Below are 23,515 nucleotides of genomic sequence, written 5' to 3'. Positions count from 1 at the left end.
TGGCGTCAACAAGGCATTTTCACTCAGAGAACCGCTGCTCACTGAACTGTAGAGAGATCAGCAGCTTTTATGAAGCGTTCAGACCAAAGTCACTTAAATGATCCTTTTCTGTCTTATTGTGACACTCGGTTTGAACTTCGACAGTCTCCATTCCTAAATGCACTGTTTGATTCACTAGAAATATAATTTGTTTTATTTGCACACACACCAATTAGTGGAAGTGAATTTGACCTCCTTTTCACACACCAGTAGTGACCACACGTAAACCAGGCGTAGGGGCAGAACTTATCTGCACTTACTGGGGTGCCTTGCTCAGGGGCAACCCAGCCCTTGACGCATCACTGGATTTGAACTGGAAACCCTCCAGTTACAAACTTGGTTTCTTTCCTCTTGGCAATCGGCTAAACAGCGTACCTTATAAAGTAGATTTTGAGTGCAGGTCACATGGTGGCGTAGTGGTTAGCACTGTTGCCTCGCAGCAAGATGGCGCAGGTTCCGCAACGTGATCTGACCGTTCGCGTGGGTTTTCTCCCACAGTCCGAAAAATGTGCAGATGTAGAAAATGAATAGAGAACTGGTCAAGAAATGTGACTGTGATTAGGATATGTGACCTGTGGGGGGCAGCATTCCACCTCTCAGTGTACAGCCTGCCAGAAATAATTAGAAGTATTTAGTATCTGCTAATGCACTAGTAATGTTTTTGAAGAATAGACCATTATCACTTATGATCTCAACAAAATGGAAAAAGTTCTGTATTTAAATTTTAAAATGTAAGAGAGAAAAAAACGTTACGAACTAACTTCAGCCACTCCCGTCATGCAACACCCGGGCCGGAACTAAATTAAGGCAGGAACGGAAGCCGCTTTTTTTCAAATTCATGGCACGTCGTTCCCCGTTTCCTTATATAAAAAAGAAAATGGTGGATATCTGTCGCAAACGGGAGAACATTTTACCGGATCCTTCAAAGTTTCCAGGAGGCAGCGGCTGAGTCACTGACGTAAAAAAACAACCTTAAAAACGAGCACTGGAGACGAGAGTGATGGAACAAACACACCGGATTCCACCTGTGTTCCGACCACTTCATATCAGGTACATAATTCAAAGCTAACTAACTGTTTTAATGTCTTGTTTATTTTGCTTGCTTTTTCAAGCAAGCAAAATGGTGTAACACGTGTTTGTGTGAGGGGAAAGTTTGTCAGAAAGTTGAAGCTGTTGAAATAGGCTACTACAGGTCTGGAATAATGTCTGCTCAGGCTGAAGTTACCAGTGTGACATTAACTTGTTAAAGGACAAGAGGTGTAAACACGTTTTTCAAATGTATTAGTATTTTATTAGGTCCCTGGGAAGATTAGCAACCACCATAGTGGAAGCTAACAGGGATACAAACAAACAAAGAACACCCCACACTTGTACCTAATAAAGTGGTCTGTAAGTGTGTATCTAATGTAATTAAATCAGGCTGATACAGTCCATGTGTTTTAACAACCAGCTTTATGCTTAACAAGTTCACAGTGGTTTTATATGATTTATAATTGCACATATTGAAACAGTGATTAAACCTCTCAAGGACTAAGCTAATGATTCCTTGGACAATACTTGTTTTCTACATTGTAAATTAATATTAAGTACACTAGAAACTATTTTATGTTTTATATATTTCAAATTCTTCAAATTAGCCACCTATCAAGCTTTGATGATATGAGGTTGTAACCTGGAATGGTTTTAAAATAGTTTTGAATGAGTTTTCACACATGCGGAGCACTTTGCCTTCAGCCCAACTGATCCTAAACCAGGTTCAGGTTGGGTGGTTGTAGAGACCAGAGAGGAGGTCGACTGACGCAGCACTCTATCACTACCTTCTTGGTCAAATAGCCTTTACGCATCCTGGAGTTGAGGTGTTGTTGAAAAACACGGCATTGCAGAATATTGTTGTAGTTCTAGTGGTCATGTGTACCTTGAATTTTGGATAACTGCCAACATTACAGCAGTAATGCATCCCCACACCATCAGCAGATTGAACTCAAATTAGGATTTATCAGACGAGAGTATGGATTTTCACTGAGCTAACATCCATTCCTTGTGTTTCTTGGCCCAAGCAATGATCTTCTTAGTCTTCCTCAGTAGTGACTTCTTTGCAGCAGTTTCACCATTGATGCCTGATTAATGCAGGTGGTGCTGTTAATCTGCTGATTCGGAGGTAACTCTGGGTCTTCCTTTCATGAGAAGGACCTCACGTAAGCCAGTTTCATCACAACCTTGGAGATTTTTCACAACTGCACTTATGGATGCATTCTAAATTCTTGAAATTTTCCCAGGTAACTGACCCTCATGTCTAAAAGTAATGATGGACTGATGATCTTCTTTACTTAGTTTTGGGGTTCTTGCAATAACTGATTGGATTAGAACAGTAGTCTTGAAAGAACTGTGCACCGACCCTTCCAATAATGTTTATTAATAATAGCTGATTTAGAAATCAGTGCAGCCAGTAGCCAATAATTGATGCCAGTTCAGTTATTGAACAACGCCAATGGTCTGTCTCGCCAATCTGCACTGTAGTGCAATTATATACAGTATTTAATGTAAAACCTAAATATTGAATACATAAAACATAAAAATAAACTTGGACAAGTAAACTTATGTTTTAATGACTAAGCAAAATGTATGACGTTTCTCAGAACAAAAATTCACAATTTGTAACATCAACATAATAAATAAATAAATAAATGTATCTGTCAAATGAAAACCATTCCAGTTGACTTCCTCCAGTGTGCAAAGCTTTCATCAAAACAGAAGTTAGCTATTCTGAAGAATCTAAAATGTGAAACATATCGTGGTTTCTTGAACATTTCATTTTATGTGTTCTTTTCATACTTTTAACTTTTCAGTATTAATCAACAATGTAAAAATGAATATCAGCGAACAAACCCATTGAATGCGAAGGTGTGTCTAAATGTTTGACTCTCACTCTAAATGTGTTTATCCACTAAACTAAATTCAGTCATTATTTTAACTTTCAAGTCATTTTCTTGGTGTAAAAAAAGTTAAAGGCAGTGGTGTCAATATTGTATAAAGCACTTCTAATGTGCAAAATGTAAGGAGCAGGATGCGGTGAAACCTTCATATCCACAACCAGGACAGTGTCTCTGGCAGTGTTCAGGTGTCAAAGCCACAAGAAAAGCAGCGACCGAGTGTTTTCTCCCTGAAGGCTACATCACATAAGCCACATCTCGTGTGATCTAAAAGAAGGTCCCATTTTGAGGCTTGATGGTCACGTCAAGGTGACACGGCGTCGTAAAAATATGTCACTGTGTTCAGATGGAGTTGTGAGAGGCGATGCGCTTACCGAAGTATATCCTGAAAGAGAGATGATACAACGTTGAAAACAAATCTTGATCACAATCTTGATAATCAACTGGAAGTTTGCTAGAATAAAGGCGATCTCTTCGATTTTTCAGCTTCCTAAATGGGAATATTTTCTGGTTTCTTTGCTCTATATAACAAAGGAATCATGAAAACTGACATTTTAAGGAACAAACGAATACTCAATTAATCTGTCGATGAATCAATTATGAAAAAACTCGTCGCAGCCCTACTCTATGCAGCCGACTAAAGGAAACATACTAGAGGTTCATCTTCATCCTTTACCCATCCTTCTACTCTCTTAAAATTCCAGTGTGTAAGAATTAGTAACATATAATGGGGAAACTGCCGATTGTAAAAAATGGGGGACTCCCCTGCTGCTCACCCTTCCTGTTCCCAAGTGTACCATCAAACTACTGTGGCATTGTCGTACCACAAATGATGTCATTCTTCTTTGTTGGTTTAGTAAGCTTTAATTTTAACATGTAAAATGCGTGTTCTGGCAGATTTGTTTACGGCACCTTTTTAAGGTTCATGAAGGTTAAGGTCAGGGTAAAACAGTGCATTCTTTCCTCCAAAAATCCAAACACAACACTATCATGCCCCTAAATTGCCCTTTTAATACATACCAACATAGGAGACTGCCACTAAATTATTTACATTATCTTGGCGCAATTAGAGTCAGTGATGTTACTAAACTGTTGGAAAACGGGTCTATTTTTCTGTATGTACATTGTTTTGTCGTCACAAATTGGGGCTTAGAAGTTGATCCTTCTGCATCTGCCTCTGGAGATTCCCATTAAGTGTTTTTTTGGTTTGACTTTAAAATTGCAAGAGTTGGCATTAAATGATGGTACTTACCCTATGCCAAAAGCAACTATGTGAGAGAAGATTAATGAGGGGAGAAAATACTTTGGGTAGCCAGAAGACAGAATGCCTCCTTCCTTCAACACGCTGGTCTCCTTAATGCAGAGAAAGGTTGAGCGCTTTGGGTGCTTCAGCAGGAAATCCCTACAGAGAAGCACATTAATTTTTCATTGTTTGGAATACATTAAAATCAACTAGCACTAGTTTAATGTCACGCTGACACCTCATCATTTTTAATCCAAACTAAAAATCATGGCATAAAATATGAATTGGCTCTAGTGTGTAAACACTTTAGGGCTGCAATGGTCAATCGATCCTTAAATGAACCATCAGCTATTTTGATCGATTAAAGCTTTCTGATTTTGATTTAAACGTGAATATTTTCTGGTTTCTTTGCACCATTAAATCTGAACAATTTAGATTTGTGGACAAAACAAGACATATGAGAACATCATAAGTTTTTCTTTTTTTACATTTTCCAAAATTTTATGGACCAGACAACTAATTGAGAAAATAATTGTCAGATTAATTGATCATGATAATAATTGTTAGTTGCGGGGTACAGGGCTGGGTTAAAAGAAGTAACTAGTAACTATTCCAGTGACATTACAACATAAATCTGACTCTTAGAGTTACCACATTAGTGGTGGCAACATACTTGGGTGGATTGTTCTCAGGTCGACTTCTCCAGTCAGCAATATTTGACTTGTTGTCGACTTCCTGTCCTCTTTCTTGGGAGTCTTGACCTGACTGTAAACACATTGAGCATCAAATTGTCATCAAATAGGGTTTGCATAGCATAGAAAAAGCTACAGTTTATTGATTCTGTTTAATTGTTCTATGCCTAAAATGTAGTACATACTGTGTATGTTGGAAACAATTGCTGTGTTTCCATCATGGAATGGTTTGGAATGGTAAAACCCTGTGTCATGGTACCTGACACTTTCTATTCTTGGTAGGCGTAGTGTGACATTCTACCGGGGCGACGACAACTTATGATGACTTATGAACACAACTAAACATAAAACAACACAGACTGCTTGCTTTGTGGCTGTTTATCCCCTAAAGACTGCAAGCGTTTCCCAATCAGCTGTCTGTTTTGGGTGGAGCTAGACCAAACCATTTCACTCTGGTACGACAGGAGAAGGGTGCCAAAAAATTGAACGGTTGGGACTGGTTTAGGGTTATTTTGGTACTATTCCTAATGGAAACAACATAAAAGTACCTTACTGAACCAAACTGACCTGTTCCACTCGATGGAAAGATGGCTAATGTATTTCATTATGATCTAATGAGTATAGAGTGCGTACTTTTTCAAATGGTTCCCTGTGATGATACTCATATTTTAAAATCAGTTACACGTTAAATGTTACAATAAATGATAATAAAATAAACAGATTCTTGCCTTCTTCAATACGGTGGTGCTCACAAACGCAGCAGCTCTGGAATCTCACACTAATTTATTTTTGCCTTATACACGTCTATTCTATTCTATTCTATTCTACTTAAATCACAATGACATATTTATCCCAAATTGTTCAGCCCTAGCTATTTGGTCCATACAATTTTGGAAAAATGGTTACAAATTGGCATATTATTATTAAAGTATAATTATTATTATTATTGGCACCATGGTGGTATTGGCAAGATGGCGCCAATAATGTATTATCGGATAGAAGAGACAATATGGCCTCTGCAGTTGGACGTATGGTAAAAACAATGTTATCCGCCCAATCGCTCGCGACATATCGGCAATGCCCCCCCGACCAAAGATATTTTTCCATTTTCTTTGAGAAGACCAAAGAAAACTAGAAAATAAAATAATCACACATTGATTTATCAATTATCATCAAAGTCTACCATTAATTTAGTGATCAATTAATCTATATTTTATGAATGATTTGGTAGTTGCAGCCCCAATTTGGATTATTAGGTTTTAAAGCATGAGTGGTTCAACCCAATATACCGGTGAGATGTTTCCCTCTGAGCTGCTGCTTGTGTGAAGGCTGGTCTCTGGTCTCTGTGGGCTGCTGTGAAGAGGACAACAAGAACACTCTTTACACATTACTTCTTGACAATCTGTATTACTCAACATAACAATTCATAAAATCTCAACATCTTTAAATGCATGCTTTTTCACCATGGCTAGAGACGGGGTTTGATTTTGGATTTCAAGTTGGACAAAAGTTCTATATTTCCAAGAATATTTCTTATATCAAAGCAAAATTGATATTGTGGTCTGTAACCAGTACAGTTTTCTTGGAATAACGCCTCCGTTGGCATGACAACATGATTCTTTAGTGGTGCCAACATACTTTGGTGGACTGATCTCGGGTCGACTTGAACAGTCAGAGATCGTCTTTATCAGGTTGTCGACTTCCTGTCTTCTTTCTTCTAAGTAAACATCCAACTGAAAACACATCCAGCGTCAACTTGTCATCAAATAAAAACGCTTAATAATTAAATTTGGATAAGGGTTAGGAAATGATAATTCTTATTATCAACTCATCTGTTGATTGTTTTCTCGATTAATTGATTAGTGGTTTGCATGGCAGAAAAATTTGGTATTTTCTAAGATAAAGGTCAACCTGTGCAAATTACAGAATTACAGTCTGTTGAATGCAGAAAAATTGCAATTGTGTATATTTTTTGTACAGCCCTTATTTCGTTTACAAAATTTAAAAACAATTCAAACCTTGGACAAACATCAATCCCAAATGTTTTTGTCTGCAAAAAGGCTGCTGGCCTAATTTTGGATATATAGGTTTTAATACATATTAGAGGTTAAATAAATGTACCTGTGTGATGTTTGCCTCTGTGCACCTGCATGTATGAGGGGGAATCTCTGGTCTCTTAAGGCTGCTGTAAAGAGGATAACAAGGACAGTGTTACCACATATGACACATCACATTGATAATCTGCAACGTGTAATGGAATTAATTGCAATTCATAAAATCACATGGTTTGATTTTTGAATACATGCCTTTTCTCAGGGAAAACCATATCAGCCAGGTGAGATCTGTCAATGTGGGAAAACAGTGAACCTGAGATTATGGCAGGACCAGCAGAAGCCTCTCCTCTGAAGACACCGCCATGGCTAAAGACAGATGTATGGTTAAATAAAATTACAGTTAGACTGGCGCTGGAAAAAAACATCATTCTTAGAGCTGGCAACATACTTTGGCGGAATGTTTGCAGACAGACTTGAACAGTCAGAGATTTCCTTCATCAGGTCGTTGACTTCCTGTCTTCTTTCTTGAGAGTCTTGACGGAAATCTGACTGAAAACCCATCCAGCATTGGCCTAAATCAGTTAGTTGTTTGCAGAGCCGAACAATCTTTCATTTTCCACCAGAAAGCGCAATTTGAGCTACAATTTATTGATTCTATTCAGATCTCATCCTTGCATTAGATGCCTTCATGTGATGATGCTCCATCACATTTTAAATCTACTACACTTTGACTTGAATCACATTAGGTTTTTATACATGAGAGTGGTTCAATCAAATATACCTGTGAGATGTTTCCCTCTGAGCTGCTGCTTGTGAGAAGGATGGTCTCTTGTGTCAGTGGGCTTCTGTAAAGAGGACACATATAGGACCATCATCAACATACATAGCAAACCACTGCTTGGTTATCTGTATTACACAATGTGTGAAGTAATGTCTATTCATAAAATAGCAAAATGAATGATTAAATATGAGCTTTTCCTCTGGAAAAACAGTTAGCCTGGCCAGGATGCTTCTCCTCTGAAGACACCACCATGGGTAAAGATGTCTGGTTCAAGAGTTGGACAATTCTCTGACAATACCATTCATATCCAAGCAGATATTGTAACTGAAATATCCCTAAGTAAATTGATATCAGATTGAATCTGGACTAATATTGGAATCAATTCAATCCCTGTTACTTGTATAATTCCATGATTCTTAGTGAGGACGACATACTTTGGGGGAATGTTCTCAGACAGACTCAAACAGTCTGAGGTTTCCTTCATCAGGTCGTCGACTTCCTGTCTTCTTTCTCGGAACCCTTGATCTGACTGAAAACAGGGCATCAACTTGTCAATAAATAAAAAAACAACACTTATAAGAGTTACAGCCCTGATTTGGATTAATACATGTGAGTAGTTAAGTCAAATATACCTGTGAGATGTGTTCCTCTGAGTCACTGCACATAAGGATGGGGGTCACTGGGCTGCTGTAAAGAGGATATTGTGATTTGACAGAGCATTATCTCTATTATACAACCTGTATTGTAGTTATTGATAAAATCTCATGATTGATCTTCACTCTGTTTCCCAGGGGAAAATTATGTGACATTACAAAAACATCATTCTGACTTTTGAGTTTTTAAAACAAATGGTTGCGACATACTTTGGTGGATTACTCTCTGATCGACTCAGCAAATCCTCCATCCAGTCTGAGTGTTTCCTCATCAGGATGTTTACGTCATCCTGTCTTCTTTCTTGGAAGTCTTCCTCCGACTGAAAACACAAATCAACCTTACAATACAATTTAAAAACTACACATTATTGGATTTCAATTAGGTCTGCAACTATTTTTATTCACAATTAATTTGTCACTTTCTCGTTTTTTTTGATCAGTTGTTTGGAATTATATTCCGGTCATAATTGTAGTTTGAAGCAATGCAATTAACAAACCATCACAATTTCAGTCTATTACAGTACATCTGCGGGTTTTAATGAAGCCAATTTTCCTGCGTTTATAAAAGTGGGAGGGGTGTGGGACAACAAGCCCTTCACTGATTAGACAAGAGGGTGACTTAAGGGTGTACAACTAAAGTAAGAATGGACCAAGAAAATCAATGGCAACATTTGAATGCAGTAGCTGATCTAAGTGTGCTAGCCTTTATCACGACATTCACTACGAGGCCTGGAAAGGTTTAAATTACCAACTACTTGCAAGAAGTATGGCCGATTGGATAGACCTGCAAGTAATTAGAACAATGATTCGGATGACATATGCAGAGCAACAGAAAACGGGTCAACAAACGCCACACTGAGTAATCCTTGGGGAGCAATGGGGGTTGGGTATCTTGCTCATGGGTACCCCAGCCCTTTTGACCTGGTGGGGACTTGAACTGGCAACCCTCCAGTTACAAGCCAAGTTCCCTTTCCACTTGGCCACAGGCTGACCTGTTTTAGTATATAGCATAACTAGATACCCATATACAGTGGTTTATGTGTGGGGGGAAAACAATGTTTTTACAGTTTTGTTTTGCTTTAAAAATATACGTCAAGAGAAATGAGGATTTCCAAAGTGAGAGAGTAGATGTAAATGTGGTCAAATTTAAAGCATAAGTAACTAATTAATCAATTACTACTTGCACCCCCAGATTTGGACTAAATGGTTTTAATACATTTCTCCAGGTTCTCCAGCTTCCTCCCACAGTCCAAATACTTGCAATGTAGGGATTAGGTAAATTGGACACTCTAAATTAATCATAGATGTGAGAATGAATGTTTTAATGGTTGTTTGTCTCTATATGTGGCCCTGCGATGGACTGGTGAACTGTCCAGGGTGTACCCCGCCTATCGCCTATTGAGATTGGCACAGCACCCCCTGCGACCCTCCTGTGTAGGATAAAGTGGTAGAAGATGGATGGATGGTTTTAATGCCTGTGAGTGGTTCAAAAATATACCTGTGAGATGTTTCCCTCTGAGCTACTGCTCATAAGATCGGGGGTCTCGAGTCTCAGTGGGCTACTGTAAAGAGGACAAGGACAGAACAATGTTGACATACATGGCAATAGACATTTACGTCCTAAATTTTTGGCAAAGATAATTCTTCATGGTGGCAACATACTCTGGTGAACTGATCACAGAGAGACTCGAAGAGTCAGAGTTTGTCTCCATCAGGTTGTCGACTTCCTGTAGTCTTACTTGGGAATCTTGATCTGACTGAAAACACACCCAGCATCGACTCGTCATTTAATACTAAACAACACTTGGTTAGCTTTTGATTAGTGCTGCAACAAATTATTCTTTTTTTATTATTAATCTGTTAATAATTTCACAGATTAATTGATTTGTGTAATACCTGTGAGATGTTTCCCTCTGAGCCACTGCTTGTGAAAAGGAAGGTCTCTGGTCTCAGTAGACTGCTGTAAAGTGGACAATGAGGACACAGTTGACACATGATGGCAACACAAAAAATTAGAAGCATTATCTCCTAAAAAATTGGAAAATAACAAAAACATAATTGTTATTGGTGGCAATGTACTTTAATGGAATGGTCTCAGCCAGACTCAAAGAGTCGAGGTTTGTTTTCCTCAGTTTTTTGACTTTGCGTCTTCTTCTTTGGAAGTCTTGATCCGCCTGAAAAAAAATAGTATCAAGTATCAACAGTTAATTAGATTAACTTAATTAGGGCTGCAACAAATTATTATTGTCCTTAACGATTAATCTGTTCATATTTATCTTCTTATACTTTTTTCTTCTCCTATTTGGACACAGAATATTAATATGATTTTGATGGTTTTGATTACACACATTTTTAGACTTTTCAAGACTTATTTCAAGGCCACTTTGATTACATTTAAAGACCTTATTGTCACAAAAGATGCTCCCAGTGAGCAGGATGCTCGGGTGCATTCTACTAGTAGTCGGAACTAGAATCGACTGGTATTGGTAACAATGGCTAGCCTGAGATACGTTTGCGATTCCGACTTTTCCAGTGTAACGTGGTGACATCGGAACTGGTTAAATTAAAACAAAGCAAAACTAAACTGTACTAGGAGTATGACTGATATATTGTGAAAGTTTTAAGGATCACCCAGTACTGTGAATATTGAAGTGAGGCTGTATTTAAATACCAATATCTGTCAAAAACATAGCGATTACATATTTTTCTAAATCATTCAGCCCTAGGTATTTGGTCCATGTAATGTTGGCAAATGAAGAAAATGTCCTATTTTGTCCACAACAATTTTCTTTCTATTTTCTTTGGTATAACACGAGCAAAGCAAACTAGAAAACAGTTGCTGATTCATTTCTATGAATTGATTTCAGTACAATGCAAGGGGTTAGATCATATATACCTGTGGGATGTTTTCCTCTGAGCTGCTGCTCGTGAGATAGAGGGTCTCTGGTTCCAGAGGACTGATGTAAAAGGACACACGTATGAAAAACATTTACACACTTCACAACGTATAAAGTAAAAGAATAAATTGTGTGTTATGTTTTCCCATGGACCTGTTGCACGGAGAGCTCTTTGCGGAGCTGCTTCGGCCCGACTCGTGCTGAGCGTCCAGCAGCATTATCTCGATGTCGGCAGACTCGTCACTGGACACGGAGATTTGCTCCTGACCTCCATGGAGACTTGAGTATGGAGAGTCACTGCTGTTGAATTGCAGATCGACCCAGGAACCTTGAATCAAACACACGCAAAGGAACAGTAAAACCCGATGGGTGTCTGGCGTGTCTTATCACTAACCTAAATTAAGGCTGTAGGAACAGTCAAGCATTAAACACACAGAAGTCCCTCTGTCCTAAGCTTGAATTCATTCTGTAGATGAGCCTTATAACTAACAGCAGTGATTGCTTACCTTCACATTATTTATTTACTATTAATAAGTTGCATAAAAGTTTAACTGATTGTGTGGTGGAGATAAGAGGCTTATACAAGGCTTATGAGCACATGGATAAATAAAATAAAGTATTTAGTTTTAGTTAGATTGATAGGTACATAGTGCATATACATATATATATATATATATATATATATATATATATATATATATTATATATTTATATATTATATATATATATATACACATGTATACACGAATAATAGCTATAAGGCATATGATCCCGAAAGGAGGAGAAGAAAAACATCTATTAAGTGTTCAAAATCTTTCATTAATGCTTATATTCACTGATTTCTTCTTAATCTCAAATAAAATGGTGCTGTGTGCTTGAAGTTTAAAGTTTTTAACTATTTTATTATAAACGTAATGTTTAAATAAGTAGATGTTGTGAGCGTCACCAACAATAATACCCAATTTAAGTATTTCTGAATTGAAGTGTTGACTGTAAACTCTCTTCGTTTTCATAACAAGTCAAAAACCTCACTGTAACCTTGTTGGTTAGCTTCTGAGTTCAGTGAAGCTACTAATGATTTCTGGTGTAAAAACGTTGATACTTTACCAATTAAGATGTCGTCAGGCGACGTGGTCCTGGCACAGTCCTGTGTGTCCATGTTTCTGTTTTCTATGAAACTCCAAGAGTCCGAGAATCTAAAGAGGGAAAAGTGGTGAAATCTGTATGAGCAGCTGAAAATCACACTGGCTCACATTAACAATGACGCAAACGTTCTGTTTATGTTCACTAGTGCTCTGAGATAACAAAGAGGACACGCGCTGCGCTTGCAGACGGTTCAACATGTCCCACAACATGAGATAGATAGCAAAGTCCCATATCAACAAATGAAGAAGCCTTTTTAATTAATCATATATGTATATACCTGAAATAATGGATATATGTGACCTAATCTTAATTTAATAATTTCATTTTGACTAGTATGACTTGTAGTTTAAGATATCTGTGACCTCATTCTTACTTGTAAAAACTTCATTCCAGTTTCAGATATCTACAAGGTCATTATGACCACTATCTGAAACTTAATTCAAAGTTTTTGAAAAGGACAATATAGATCTCTTCAAATGAGGATAATTTGAACAAATTGAATTTATAATGATGTAAATATCTAAAGGTATGTACACATTGTAGATATCTATAATGACAAACCCCATACTCATGAATAGCAAAAGTTAAGTCATTTCAATTGTAGTAACTGTAGTTTTGACTAGTAAGAACAACGTGACAGATTTATACTAGTCACAGTAAAATAACGACTAATTAAAATAACATCACTGTAATGGTAATTCCAGATTGGCAAACTTGCCGATTAAATGTTAAAAAGTCTGGTATGTTACTAGACTTGTTGCTCTTGCCCCATTAATTTACCTGTTACGCTGCTGATGGTAGTTCCACTGAGCTGTCTGAAGATGGCAGTGTAGTCTCAGCTGCTCAACTGTTCACAGTACAAGACACCATATGTGGAAAAAGATCCCACTTTTGAGTGAAACTGCACACAAAATTAAATAAAAACAATATCTAGTTATGTCTATAAAGGTTATCTCATGAATCTTCAGCTTTACTCTGGGAAGTCCAGTTGCCCACAGGTAATTCCACAAGATTCCCAAAAACTGAAGTAGCGAATGTTAAGTTCTTTCACCGCGTGTCTCTAACTATGCATTTTCTTTCCGCTTTCCTTTGCATCGCTGTATATTTCACTCATTTCCTTTGCACACCTTAGCCATGTCATCCTTTCATCTGGGCTGTTGTCCTTTTGTCTTTTTTTTTAACCCTGCATCATGATGAGGTCATGCATGTAAGACACTCATTATGTCGTCTGCACTGTATTAAACTACCCAAACTCACAGTTTCCAATTTTATCTGCTGTTTTTCAATGTTTCCTATAGGAGAAAAAGTTGAATATTTCAGTTTAATTCAGTATTCAATTTGAATAAATGCACCATCTGCACTTTTGCACTGTCCTGATGCTTCAACCCTGTATTTTATACATTTCTATACTTTGATGGCCAATGTCATTTTTTAAATCAGGTCGTCCCATGGCCAATAATTGTATATTTTGTATATTTGGCCGACTTTTTTCCTTCCTTCTCAAAAAATATAACTTTTAAATGATATTAGGGCTGAAACAATTACTCATTTAATCAATTAAGCTTATTAAATGTGAATATTATGTAACAAAGAAATATATGAATAATGAAATAAATAACATCAAATAATCCAAAAAACCCACTTGAATAAATAAATGTTAAATACATGAGATGCCATCAAATGGCTAAAAAAATGAACGTTTGGATTAATAAAATAAAGATTTGGTGACATAGCAACATTTATTAAGTTCCTGGGAACAAAAATGTACATTTGTAATAATTGTCTATAATTATATATATACATATATATATATATGTATATATATAATTATAAATAATTGTAAATAATAATCTGCAGATGCAGATTGTAATTGTAAATAATAATCTGCAGATGCAGATTATGCAGATTATAAAAAAGGCACAAAATCAACCCAGCTGTTAAATTGGTCTACCTCTACTTAGCACTATATAGTATACTTGTAATTTTTCTTCCATCTCGTCCCAAGAATCATAGAAGGTTAATATAAAATACAAAATAATATTGGTTTGTATGTTAAAACATTTATTATTGTGTGTGTCATCTGGAAGAGTTTGAGCTCTGAATTTTGAGTCTGGCAAACTGGATTATGTGTTAACATGGAGATAAGGATGACTGATTACTCTTGCAAAATCAAATTATTACTTATATTAACGGGGGGTGGGGGGGGTTATTATCATTCCGTGCTCTCCTTCCTGGCAAACCACCTTTATACGGGATGTAATTTAAGAAGGTTACGAGATCATTTGTAAACGGAGACAATTGTAAAAAACAAAATCTTATTCTTTGTTACTACACTTTTCAGACACACAGACGCTTTTTAGCCTTATTATTCATTGTTGAGAAAACAAAAATGGCATCCCCTGTAAAGCTGATCCACACTCTCCACAATTATTAAAGGCTGTTTCTGGAGTTTTGAAAATAACGCACTAGACCTTTAATCAGTAAGTTACTGTTCATGGGAAAACCGTAAGGACATTTTCTCTATTTGGTTACATAACTGTGAGCAGATGTCATGGCTTAAAGAGAAAATATGATTAAGAGCAGACATCTGAACAAATAAAGGCATAGCGAGAGGCAACAGTTACTCCAAAATTTCTAAACATTGTGTGTAGAACAGGAACTGCCAAGAACTTAAGACAGGGTTTTGAAAATCGCCCTAAATAGACATGGGTCATTGAAAGTGCTTGAATTTTGTCCAAGAAAGAAGTCAAGTTGATATTTAGGTAAATATCTCCCTAGTTTGTTGTGACGCTAGCTACTGTTTCATGCCCTGCATTCCCTGATATACATAGACGATCAGAACAAACGTGGAGTCATATTAGCAGTACATTAGCATAACACTGTCCTCTCTCTCTCTCGCTCTCGCTCTCGCTCTCTCTGCCATTGACGTGAGATTCCACACAGAACAATGAGCGAGTAAAGTTAAGGAGGAGAGTGCAAATGACAATGTGATGCCTGGGGAAATGCAAATCCCAAGATCTGTGGCTCACCAAAGACAATTACAAAGACTGACTTTGACCAAGATGCCTAGGACAGTCACGTCCAGATGTCCAGATACAGAGCGTACTGCCTACTTACAATTTGCCCTCCCATCTTAAGCTGTGTCGGCACATTCCGTCCTTGTATTTGAGGGTAATTAGTCTTGGAAAGTGAATTTGATGCCGAGGTGCGGTGAGCAACAGAAACATATAATCTTGTGCAACTCATATTGTCTGTATCCTTCAAATAAAACCTTCATATTCTAATAACCAAGCCCCGAGATTACAGCATTACATTCAGCCGTGTTCACCGAGATACAAAATAAAATATGATTATATGCCAGTGATACTCCGTGCTCAATAACAGCAGCACAAACATTTATGAATTCATAAAAGGTAAAGGATTCATCAGAAGTAATATTTATATGAAGTATTATCAAATTCCGTTCGTGCAGAATTGTTTAGAGTTTAATGTCGCGGCGTAAGAACTCTACGATGGAGACGATATTGCCAGTAACGCTGTTAAGTGTCACGAATGCTGTGTCCCAGCTGTGATTACAAAATAAATGCCGTCGCCAGATGGAATATATGCACCACAATAAATGTGTTTACATAATGTTACATTTTCTGCATTGAGCTGTTTGCCTTTAAGGTTCATGTATGAATCTAAATTGATATTATACAGTTATTAGATGAGAAATGTGGACATTTATGAGTAGACTGATGACCACCAGGTTTAGCAAATGCTACCTTATATACAAAGGTTTGTCTATAGAAATCACATATTGTGATGTTGTCATGGTCATATGCAAGTCCCATATGGTCTAGCGGTCAGGATTCCTGGTTTTCACCCAGGCGGCCCGGGTTCAACTCCCGGTATGGGAACTGTAGTTTTCACAAGATAAACAATTGAAAATATGATTAGCTAAATAATAGAATAGAATAGAAATCAATCTAAATCAAGAATTAAAAATAGGAAGGATAGGGATCTCATGAGAATTTACATATAATATGCAAATGTAAATTTACAATCTCAAAGCAGGAAGTCCTCCCTCCCTTCCTCCAGGCCATTGAATTAAAATCACAAATTAGCGTCTGGAGGCCGATCACCAATCATCTCATAATCTGCCATTATCAGGTCTTCTGGGAAACACATTTACATTCTGCTTTGCATTTTGACTTTTTGTCTTTATCTTATCTGAGGGTTTTATGTGTATTTGTTTACATATGCAAACCCTGAAATAACAATCTTGTAAATCTTGTAAATGACTTCCACATTTGCTGGTGATGACTTTGAGTCTCTTCTGCTTCTGCTGTCCAGTCATTGCCATTTGTACTCGTGGAAAACTAATGTTTATTTGCAATTGGTTCACTTACTGATTATCTACTGTTAATAATTAATATAGATTTTTTTCTTTAAATTTTAACATTGGTGCATTTATGTTTACATTAATTTAATGTAGCTGGATGGTGGCAATTATTCTAAATGAATGCCCCTGTTTTTTTTATTGCATTGTCAATGATGGATCACTAAGGTCACCATTACCTGAATCTATAATAACACCTTGCTAATGTATTTCCTCAATCTCCAGAGTAACTATAGCAACCAAAGATATTACAAAAATGCAGTTAAGCATTTAATGTCTGCCTGTATGCAGAGGTTGTAGAAAAAAGAAAAAAAACACTACACGAGTTGCTGATGTCCACATTGTGTCATAGTAAAGTAAATAGTAAACAGTTTCTTGTAATTTCATCAACAGATTTCCATGGAATGATGTCTCCAGATGGGTCCCATCTACCTCCTACATCTTTAATGTTTGGTGAACAAAGACACCTATCAATATAAATCACCTGCCACATGAGGCACCATCTGCTAACCTGTCGAGGTAAGTGCTGCAACACACTTGTCTGAATCCACAGAATAAAAGCTGTTACTGCTGTGTAGCAGTCGGAACTGGAATTTGGTCTCCGGTTGCAAGACCACTCTACCGTCCATTTTGCAGCTTCAAACACAACAAAGATAATAAAAAAAAAGCATAAACACAAAGTGGGTTTTTTTCAGTGTAACATTCTGAATTATGTAAAAACACAAATGGAAAATCAGCAGAGGGCAAGTTTTAATGTTATTTCTGTATGTTTATTTTTAGGGCAGTTAACAGTTAATTGATGATTAATCAATTATTAAATTGATTGTCAACTATTTTGATCATCGATTAATAAGTTTTTATCATAACTTAATACTTTTTTATTTTCAAACAACTAAATCAAATGGTCATCAAACAAGACACTACACATCATTGTCCTTTCGAGGTCACAGGTAATTTTTCATGACACTGCGACTGCGTTGCCTAATGGATAATGAATGCATCTGACTTTGAGTTTGTAAATTCATGCAAAGCGTGTGCACCCAAATGAATGAGACTTGTATATTTCAGCTATTCTTTTAAAACATGTAAACAGAGTCAAACACAATGTTTTAAAGGTATAGTGTGTAAAATCATCAAAATTTAGGACAAAGTTTATACATCGGATTTCAAGTTGGCATTTCATCCCTGTATTACATGCTTTCCTTACAATTTTTTTGTCATCATTTCAAGTTATGTCAAAATGGATAGGGATGGGCCAGTTGTTGAGACCATGTGGCCTAATGGATAAGGCGTCTGACTTCAGATCAAAAGATTGAGGAGTTGAGTACCTTCGTAGTTGAAATTAAGATATTAATATGTAAGGGTTAGTTGAAAATCATATATTATTATAAAGTCATTTGTTGTGAGGTATTTAAAAATTGTGCTCAAACAATTGAGGCTTCTTCGTTTCAGCTAGTGTTTACACAAAATTGTTAGGGATGGGGCAGTTGTTCAGACCATGTGGACTAATGGATAAGGCGTCTTACTTTGGATCAGAAGTTTGAGGGTTTGTGGTTGGGAACCTCACTCTATTTGTTAATAAGAGTGACATTAAAGCTGTAATCATTGGATTACTAAATAATGTGCAGTTGTTATCAAAAACAAATGGGCTACAGTTTGTGAGTGCTGCTAATTTACACTGAAGTGTCGAAAAGTGAATCTAAAAATCAGTGGCACGTGATACATTTGACAACATTCATTTACATGATTAATTCTATATGTCCTCGCCAGTGTATTCATGGCTTACTCGGGATTAATGTTTTTGGATTTTTACTTGGCATTTAATTTCTCTGTTACTCTGTGAGCTTGTGCCTTTAAAATAAAATGTATGCGTCCTGCTGCTTGAGCATCAAGGCAGTCAAGGCAGTTCAGTCATTTAAAACATGTTGGTGTGACATAAAATAGGGCCAAGTAGAAAGGTTATTTATGTGAAAACCCTTTTAAAAAGTTTTTTTTAACGATGTGATGATGATTTTCATAACCTGTTAATCTGTTGATTATTTTCTTGATTTATCAATTTGTTGTTTATTCCATAAAATAGCTTCCTTTTGTGAAATGGGCTGCCCAAAACACATAACTGTCCCTGGGTAGGCTCGAACCACCAACCTTTCGGTAAACAGCCAAAGCACACCAGATTGCGCCACAGAGACGTTTCAGAAGTGTTCCAGCACATCTCATGTTCTGGGCTTTTAACCAGCAACCAGAAGGTGACAAAACCAATAGCTTCCTTTTTGGAGGTGGGTTGCCCAAAACACATGACCGTCCCTGGGTGGGCTCGAACCACCAACCTTTCCGTTAACAGGCTAACCAGATTGCACCACAGAGACACGCTTAACAGGACTCTTAGCACTTCTTGTGTTCTGGGCTTTGAACCAGCAACCAGAAGGTGCCACAACCAATAGCTTCCTTTTTGGAGGTTTGTTGCCAAAAACAGAAGGCCGTCCCTGGGTGGGCTCAAACCACCAACCTTTCGGTTAACAGCCGAACGCGCTAACCAGATTGCGCCACAGAGACATGTTTCAGAGGTGTCTCAGCACTTCTCGTGTTCTGGGGTTTCAACCAGCAACCAGAAGGTGACAAAACCAGTATCTTCCTTTTTGGTGGTGGGTTTGCCCAAAACACATGACCGTCCCTGGGTGGGCTCGAACCACCAACCTTTCGGTTAACAGCCGAACGCGCTAACCAGATTGCGCCACAGAGACATGTTTCGGAGGTGTCTCAGCACTTCTCGTGTTCTGGGGTTTGAACCAGCAACCAGTAGGTGCCAAAACCTTTATGGATGTGGGCTGCCAAAAACACATGACCGTCCCTGGGTGGGCTCGAACCACCAACCTTTCGGTTAACAGCCGAACGCGGTAACCAGATTGTGCCACAGAGACAGGTTTCAGAAGTGTCTCAGCACTTCTTGTGTTCTGGGCTTTGAACCAGCAACCAGAAGGTGCCAAAACCAATAGCTTCCTTTTTGGAGGTTTGTTGCCCAAAACACAAGGCCGTCTCGAACATCCATGGTTTCAGAGGTTTCAGAGGTGTCTCAGCACTTCTTGTGTTCTGGGCTTTGAACCAGCAGGTGACAAAACCAGTATCTTCCATTTTGGACATTGGCTGCCCAGAACACGTAATCGTCCCTCGGTGGGCTCGAACCACCAACCTTTCGGTTAACAGCCGAACGCGCTAACCAGATTACGCCTCAGATACAGGTTTCAGAGGTGTCTAAGCACTTCTCGTGTTCTGGGCTTTGAACCAGCAGGTGCCAAAACCTTTAGCATCCTTATTGATGTGGGCTTCCCAGAACACATGACCGTCCCTGGGTGGGCTCGAACCACCAACTTTCGGTTAACAACGCGCAACCAGATTGCTGTTTCAGAGATGTCTAAGCACTTCTCGTGTTCTGGGCTTTGAACCAGCAACCAGAAGGTGACAAAACCTTTAGCATCCTTTATGGATGTGGGCTGCCCAGAACACATGACCGTCCCTGGGTGGGCTTGAACCACCAACCTTTCGGTTAACAGCCGAACGCGCTAACCAGATTGCGCCACAGAGACAGTTTTCAGAGGTGTCTCAGCACTTTTTGTGTTCTGGGCTTTGAACCAGCAACCAGAAGGTGCAAAACCAATAGCTTCCTTTTTGGAGGTATCAGAATCAGAATCAGAATCAGAAGAGCTTTATTGCCAAGTACGATTTGCACATACAAGGAATTTGTTCTGGTGTCATTGGCGCATAACAAGCATACAAAATTTTCTAAAGTGAACAGTAAACGTATATATACACAGTATATAAATGTTATTAAAGATGAAAAAGAGCACTACAGAAAGAGCAGTAAAGAGCAGTATGACTGGGCAGAAGTGAGTAACAGTGCAAAGTGCAAAGTTCACAGTAATGAACACAGTAATGACGTTAATATAACGCATAAAAAGGATGTAATGATAATGTGACATGTAGAGGCAGAGGAGGAGTGTGAGGAGTCAGAGTGTCGGGGGGGGTCTCCGGGCCTTGTTGATAAGGCTAGTAGCAGACGGGAAAAAAAGGTATGTTGCCAAAAACAGAAGGCCGTCCCTGGGTGGGCTCGAACCACCAACCTTTCGGTTAACAGCCGAACGCGCTAACCAGATTGCGCCACAGAGACATGTTTCAGAGGTGTCTCAGCACTTCTCGTGTTCTGGGCTTTGAACCAGCAACCAGAAGGTGCCAAAACCAATAGCTTCCTTTTCGGAGGTTTGTTGCCCAAAACAGAAGGCCGTCTCTGGGTGGGCTCGAACATCCATGGTTTCAGGAGTTTGGGGTTTCAGAGGTGTCTCAGCACTTCTTGTGTTCTGGGCTTTGAACCAGCAGGTGACAAAACCAGTATCTTCCATTTTGGACGTTGGCTGTCCAGAACACGTAATCGTCCCTGGGTGGGCTCGAACCACCAACCTTTCGGTTAACAGCCGAACGCGCTAACCAGATTGCGCCACAGAGACAGTTTTCAGAGGTGTCTCAGCACTTTTTGTGTTCTGGGCTTTGAACCAGCAACCAGCAGGTGCCAAAACCAATAGCTTCCTTTTTGGAGGTTTGTTGCCAAAAACAGAATGCCGTCCCTGGGTGGGCTCGAACCACCAACCTTTCGGTTAACAGCCGAACGCGCTAACCAGATTGCGCCACAGAGACACGTTTCAGAGGTGTCTCAGCACTTCTCGTGTTCTGGGGTTTCAACCAGCAGGTGACAAAACCAGTATCTTCCTTTATGGATGTGGGCTGCCCAGAACACATGACCGTCCCTGGGTGGGCTCGAACCACCAACCTTTCGGTTAACAGCCGAACGCGCTAACCAGATTGCGCCACAGAGACATGTTTTGGAGGTGTCTCAGCACTTCTCGTGTTCTGGGCTTTGAACCAGCAACCAGAAGGTGCCAAAACCTTTAGCATTCTTTATGGATGTGGGCTGCCCAGAACACATGACCGTCCCTGGGTGGGCTCGAACCACCAACCTTTCGGTTAACAGCCGAACGCGCTAACCAGATTGCGCCACAGAGACAGGTTTCAGATGTGTCTCAGCACTTCTTGTGTTCTGGGCTTTGAACCAGCAACCAGAAGGTGCCAAAACCAATAGCTTCCTTTTTGGAGGTTGGTTGCCCAAAACACAAGGCCGTCCCTGGGTGGGCTCGAACCACCAACCTTTCGGTTAACAGCCGAACGCGCTAACCAGATTGCGCCACAGAGACATGTTTCAGAGGTGTCTCAGCACTTCTCGTGTTCTGGGGTTTCAACCAGCAACCAGAAGGTGACAAAACCAGTATCTTCCTTTTTGGTGGTGGGTTTGCCCAAAACACATGACCGTCCCTGGGTGGGCTCGAACCACCAACCTTTCGGTTAACAGCCGAACGCGCTAACCAGATTGCGCCACAGAGACATGTTTCGGAGGTGTCTCAGCACTTCTCGTGTTCTGGGGTTTGAACCAGCAACCAGTAGGTGCCAAAACCTTTATGGATGTGGGCTGCCAAAAACACATGACCGTCCCTGGGTGGGCTCGAACCACCAACCTTTCGGTTAACAGCCGAACGCGCTAACCAGATTGCGCCACAGAGACAGGTTTCAGAGGTGTCTCAGCACTTCTTGTGTTCTGGGCTTTGAACCAGCAACCAGAAGGTGCCAAAACCAATAGCTTCCTTTTTGGAGGTTTGTTGCCAAAAACAGAAGGCCATCCCTGGGTGGGCTCGAACCACCAACCTTTCGGTTAACAGCCGAACGCGCTAACCAGATTGCGCCACAGAGACATGTTTCAGAGGTGTCTCAGCACTTCTCGTGTTCTGGGGTTTCAACCAGCAACCAGAAGGTGACAAAACCAGTATCTTCCTTTATGGATGTGGGCTGCCCAGAACACATGACCGTCCCTGGGTGGGCTCGAACCACCAACCTTTCGGTTAACAGCCGAACGCGCTAACCAGATTGCGCCACAGAGACATGTTTCGGAGGTGTCTCAGCACTTCTCGTGTTCTGGGGTTTGAACCAGCAACCAGTAGGTGCCAAAACCTTTATGGATGTGGGCTGCCAAAAACACATGACCGTCCCTGGGTGGGCTCGAACCACCAACCTTTCGGTTAACAGCCGAACGCGCTAACCAGATTGCGCCACAGAGACAGGTTTCAGAGGTGTCTCAGCACTTCTTGTGTTCTGGGCTTTGAACCAGCAACCAGAAGGTGCCAAAACCAATAGCTTCCTTTTTGGAGGTTTGTTGCCCAAAACAGAAGGCCGTCTCTGGGTGGGCTCGAACATCCATGGTTTCAGAGGTTTCAGAGGTGTCTCAGCACTTCTTGTGTTCTGGGCTTTGAACCAGCAGGTGACAAAACCAGTATCTTCCATTTTGGACGTTGGCTGCCCAGAACACGTAATCGTCCCTGGGTGGGCTCGAACCACCAACCTTTCGGTTAACAGCCGAACGCGCTAACCAGATTGCGCCACAGAGACAGGTTTCAGAGGTGTCTCAGCACTTTTTGTGTTCTGGGCTTTGAACCAGCAACCAGCAGGTGCCAAAACCAAAGGCTTCCTTTTTGGAGGTTTGTTGCCAAAAACAGAAGGCCGTCCCTGGGTGGGCTCGAACCACCAACCTTTCGGTTAACAGCCGAACGCGCTAACCAGATTGCGCCACAGAGACAGGTTTCAGAGGTTTCTCAGCACTTCTCG

General features: G+C 39.5%; 1 protein-coding gene and 18 non-coding genes across 19 annotated transcripts; 1 reads left to right on the top strand and 18 right to left on the bottom strand.

Annotated features, from left to right (window-relative positions):
• Window positions 1-3,311: 3,311 nt before the first annotated feature.
• bnip4 (BCL2 interacting protein 4) lies at window positions 3,312-15,883 on the bottom strand (the record flags this gene model as incomplete). Its single annotated transcript, XM_044046283.1, has 6 exons — window positions 3,312-3,354; window positions 4,222-4,371; window positions 8,603-8,712; window positions 9,891-9,951; window positions 11,443-11,625; window positions 15,855-15,883. Coding segments are annotated over 6 exons (576 nt in total), but the record flags the coding sequence as incomplete, so codon positions are not given.
• A 382-nt stretch (window positions 15,884-16,265) lies between these two features.
• On the top strand, window positions 16,266-16,337 carry trnae-uuc. Its single transcript has one exon. It is a non-coding gene; the product is annotated as a tRNA-Glu (tRNA).
• Window positions 16,338-19,297: 2,960 nt separating this feature from the next.
• Window positions 19,298-19,372, bottom strand: trnan-guu. Its single transcript has one exon. It is a non-coding gene; the product is annotated as a tRNA-Asn (tRNA).
• Window positions 19,373-19,485: 113 nt separating this feature from the next.
• Window positions 19,486-19,560, bottom strand: trnan-guu. The gene has a single exon. It is a non-coding gene; the product is annotated as a tRNA-Asn (tRNA).
• A 102-nt stretch (window positions 19,561-19,662) lies between these two features.
• trnan-guu lies at window positions 19,663-19,737 on the bottom strand. Its single transcript has one exon. It is a non-coding gene; the product is annotated as a tRNA-Asn (tRNA).
• A 588-nt stretch (window positions 19,738-20,325) lies between these two features.
• Window positions 20,326-20,400, bottom strand: trnan-guu. Its single transcript has one exon. It is a non-coding gene; the product is annotated as a tRNA-Asn (tRNA).
• A 506-nt stretch (window positions 20,401-20,906) lies between these two features.
• trnan-guu lies at window positions 20,907-20,981 on the bottom strand. Its single transcript has one exon. It is a non-coding gene; the product is annotated as a tRNA-Asn (tRNA).
• A 259-nt stretch (window positions 20,982-21,240) lies between these two features.
• trnan-guu lies at window positions 21,241-21,315 on the bottom strand. The gene has a single exon. It is a non-coding gene; the product is annotated as a tRNA-Asn (tRNA).
• Window positions 21,316-21,427: 112 nt separating this feature from the next.
• trnan-guu lies at window positions 21,428-21,502 on the bottom strand. The gene has a single exon. It is a non-coding gene; the product is annotated as a tRNA-Asn (tRNA).
• A 105-nt stretch (window positions 21,503-21,607) lies between these two features.
• Window positions 21,608-21,682, bottom strand: trnan-guu. Its single transcript has one exon. It is a non-coding gene; the product is annotated as a tRNA-Asn (tRNA).
• Window positions 21,683-21,794: 112 nt separating this feature from the next.
• Window positions 21,795-21,869, bottom strand: trnan-guu. Its single transcript has one exon. It is a non-coding gene; the product is annotated as a tRNA-Asn (tRNA).
• A 112-nt stretch (window positions 21,870-21,981) lies between these two features.
• Window positions 21,982-22,056, bottom strand: trnan-guu. The gene has a single exon. It is a non-coding gene; the product is annotated as a tRNA-Asn (tRNA).
• Window positions 22,057-22,169: 113 nt separating this feature from the next.
• Window positions 22,170-22,244, bottom strand: trnan-guu. The gene has a single exon. It is a non-coding gene; the product is annotated as a tRNA-Asn (tRNA).
• Window positions 22,245-22,346: 102 nt separating this feature from the next.
• Window positions 22,347-22,421, bottom strand: trnan-guu. The gene has a single exon. It is a non-coding gene; the product is annotated as a tRNA-Asn (tRNA).
• A 112-nt stretch (window positions 22,422-22,533) lies between these two features.
• Window positions 22,534-22,608, bottom strand: trnan-guu. Its single transcript has one exon. It is a non-coding gene; the product is annotated as a tRNA-Asn (tRNA).
• A 112-nt stretch (window positions 22,609-22,720) lies between these two features.
• trnan-guu lies at window positions 22,721-22,795 on the bottom strand. The gene has a single exon. It is a non-coding gene; the product is annotated as a tRNA-Asn (tRNA).
• Window positions 22,796-22,897: 102 nt separating this feature from the next.
• On the bottom strand, window positions 22,898-22,972 carry trnan-guu. The gene has a single exon. It is a non-coding gene; the product is annotated as a tRNA-Asn (tRNA).
• Window positions 22,973-23,224: 252 nt separating this feature from the next.
• Window positions 23,225-23,299, bottom strand: trnan-guu. The gene has a single exon. It is a non-coding gene; the product is annotated as a tRNA-Asn (tRNA).
• A 112-nt stretch (window positions 23,300-23,411) lies between these two features.
• trnan-guu lies at window positions 23,412-23,486 on the bottom strand. The gene has a single exon. It is a non-coding gene; the product is annotated as a tRNA-Asn (tRNA).
• Between the last annotated feature and the right edge of the window lie 29 nt (window positions 23,487-23,515).

The sequence above is a fragment of the Solea senegalensis genome, linkage group LG15 (genome assembly GCF_019176455.1).
Source record: "Solea senegalensis isolate Sse05_10M linkage group LG15, IFAPA_SoseM_1, whole genome shotgun sequence".
Classification (NCBI taxonomy): Eukaryota; Metazoa; Chordata; class Actinopteri; order Pleuronectiformes; family Soleidae; genus Solea; species Solea senegalensis.
The sequence above is the reverse complement of the archived record's forward strand: the minus strand, read 5'-3'. Positions and strand labels throughout refer to the sequence as shown.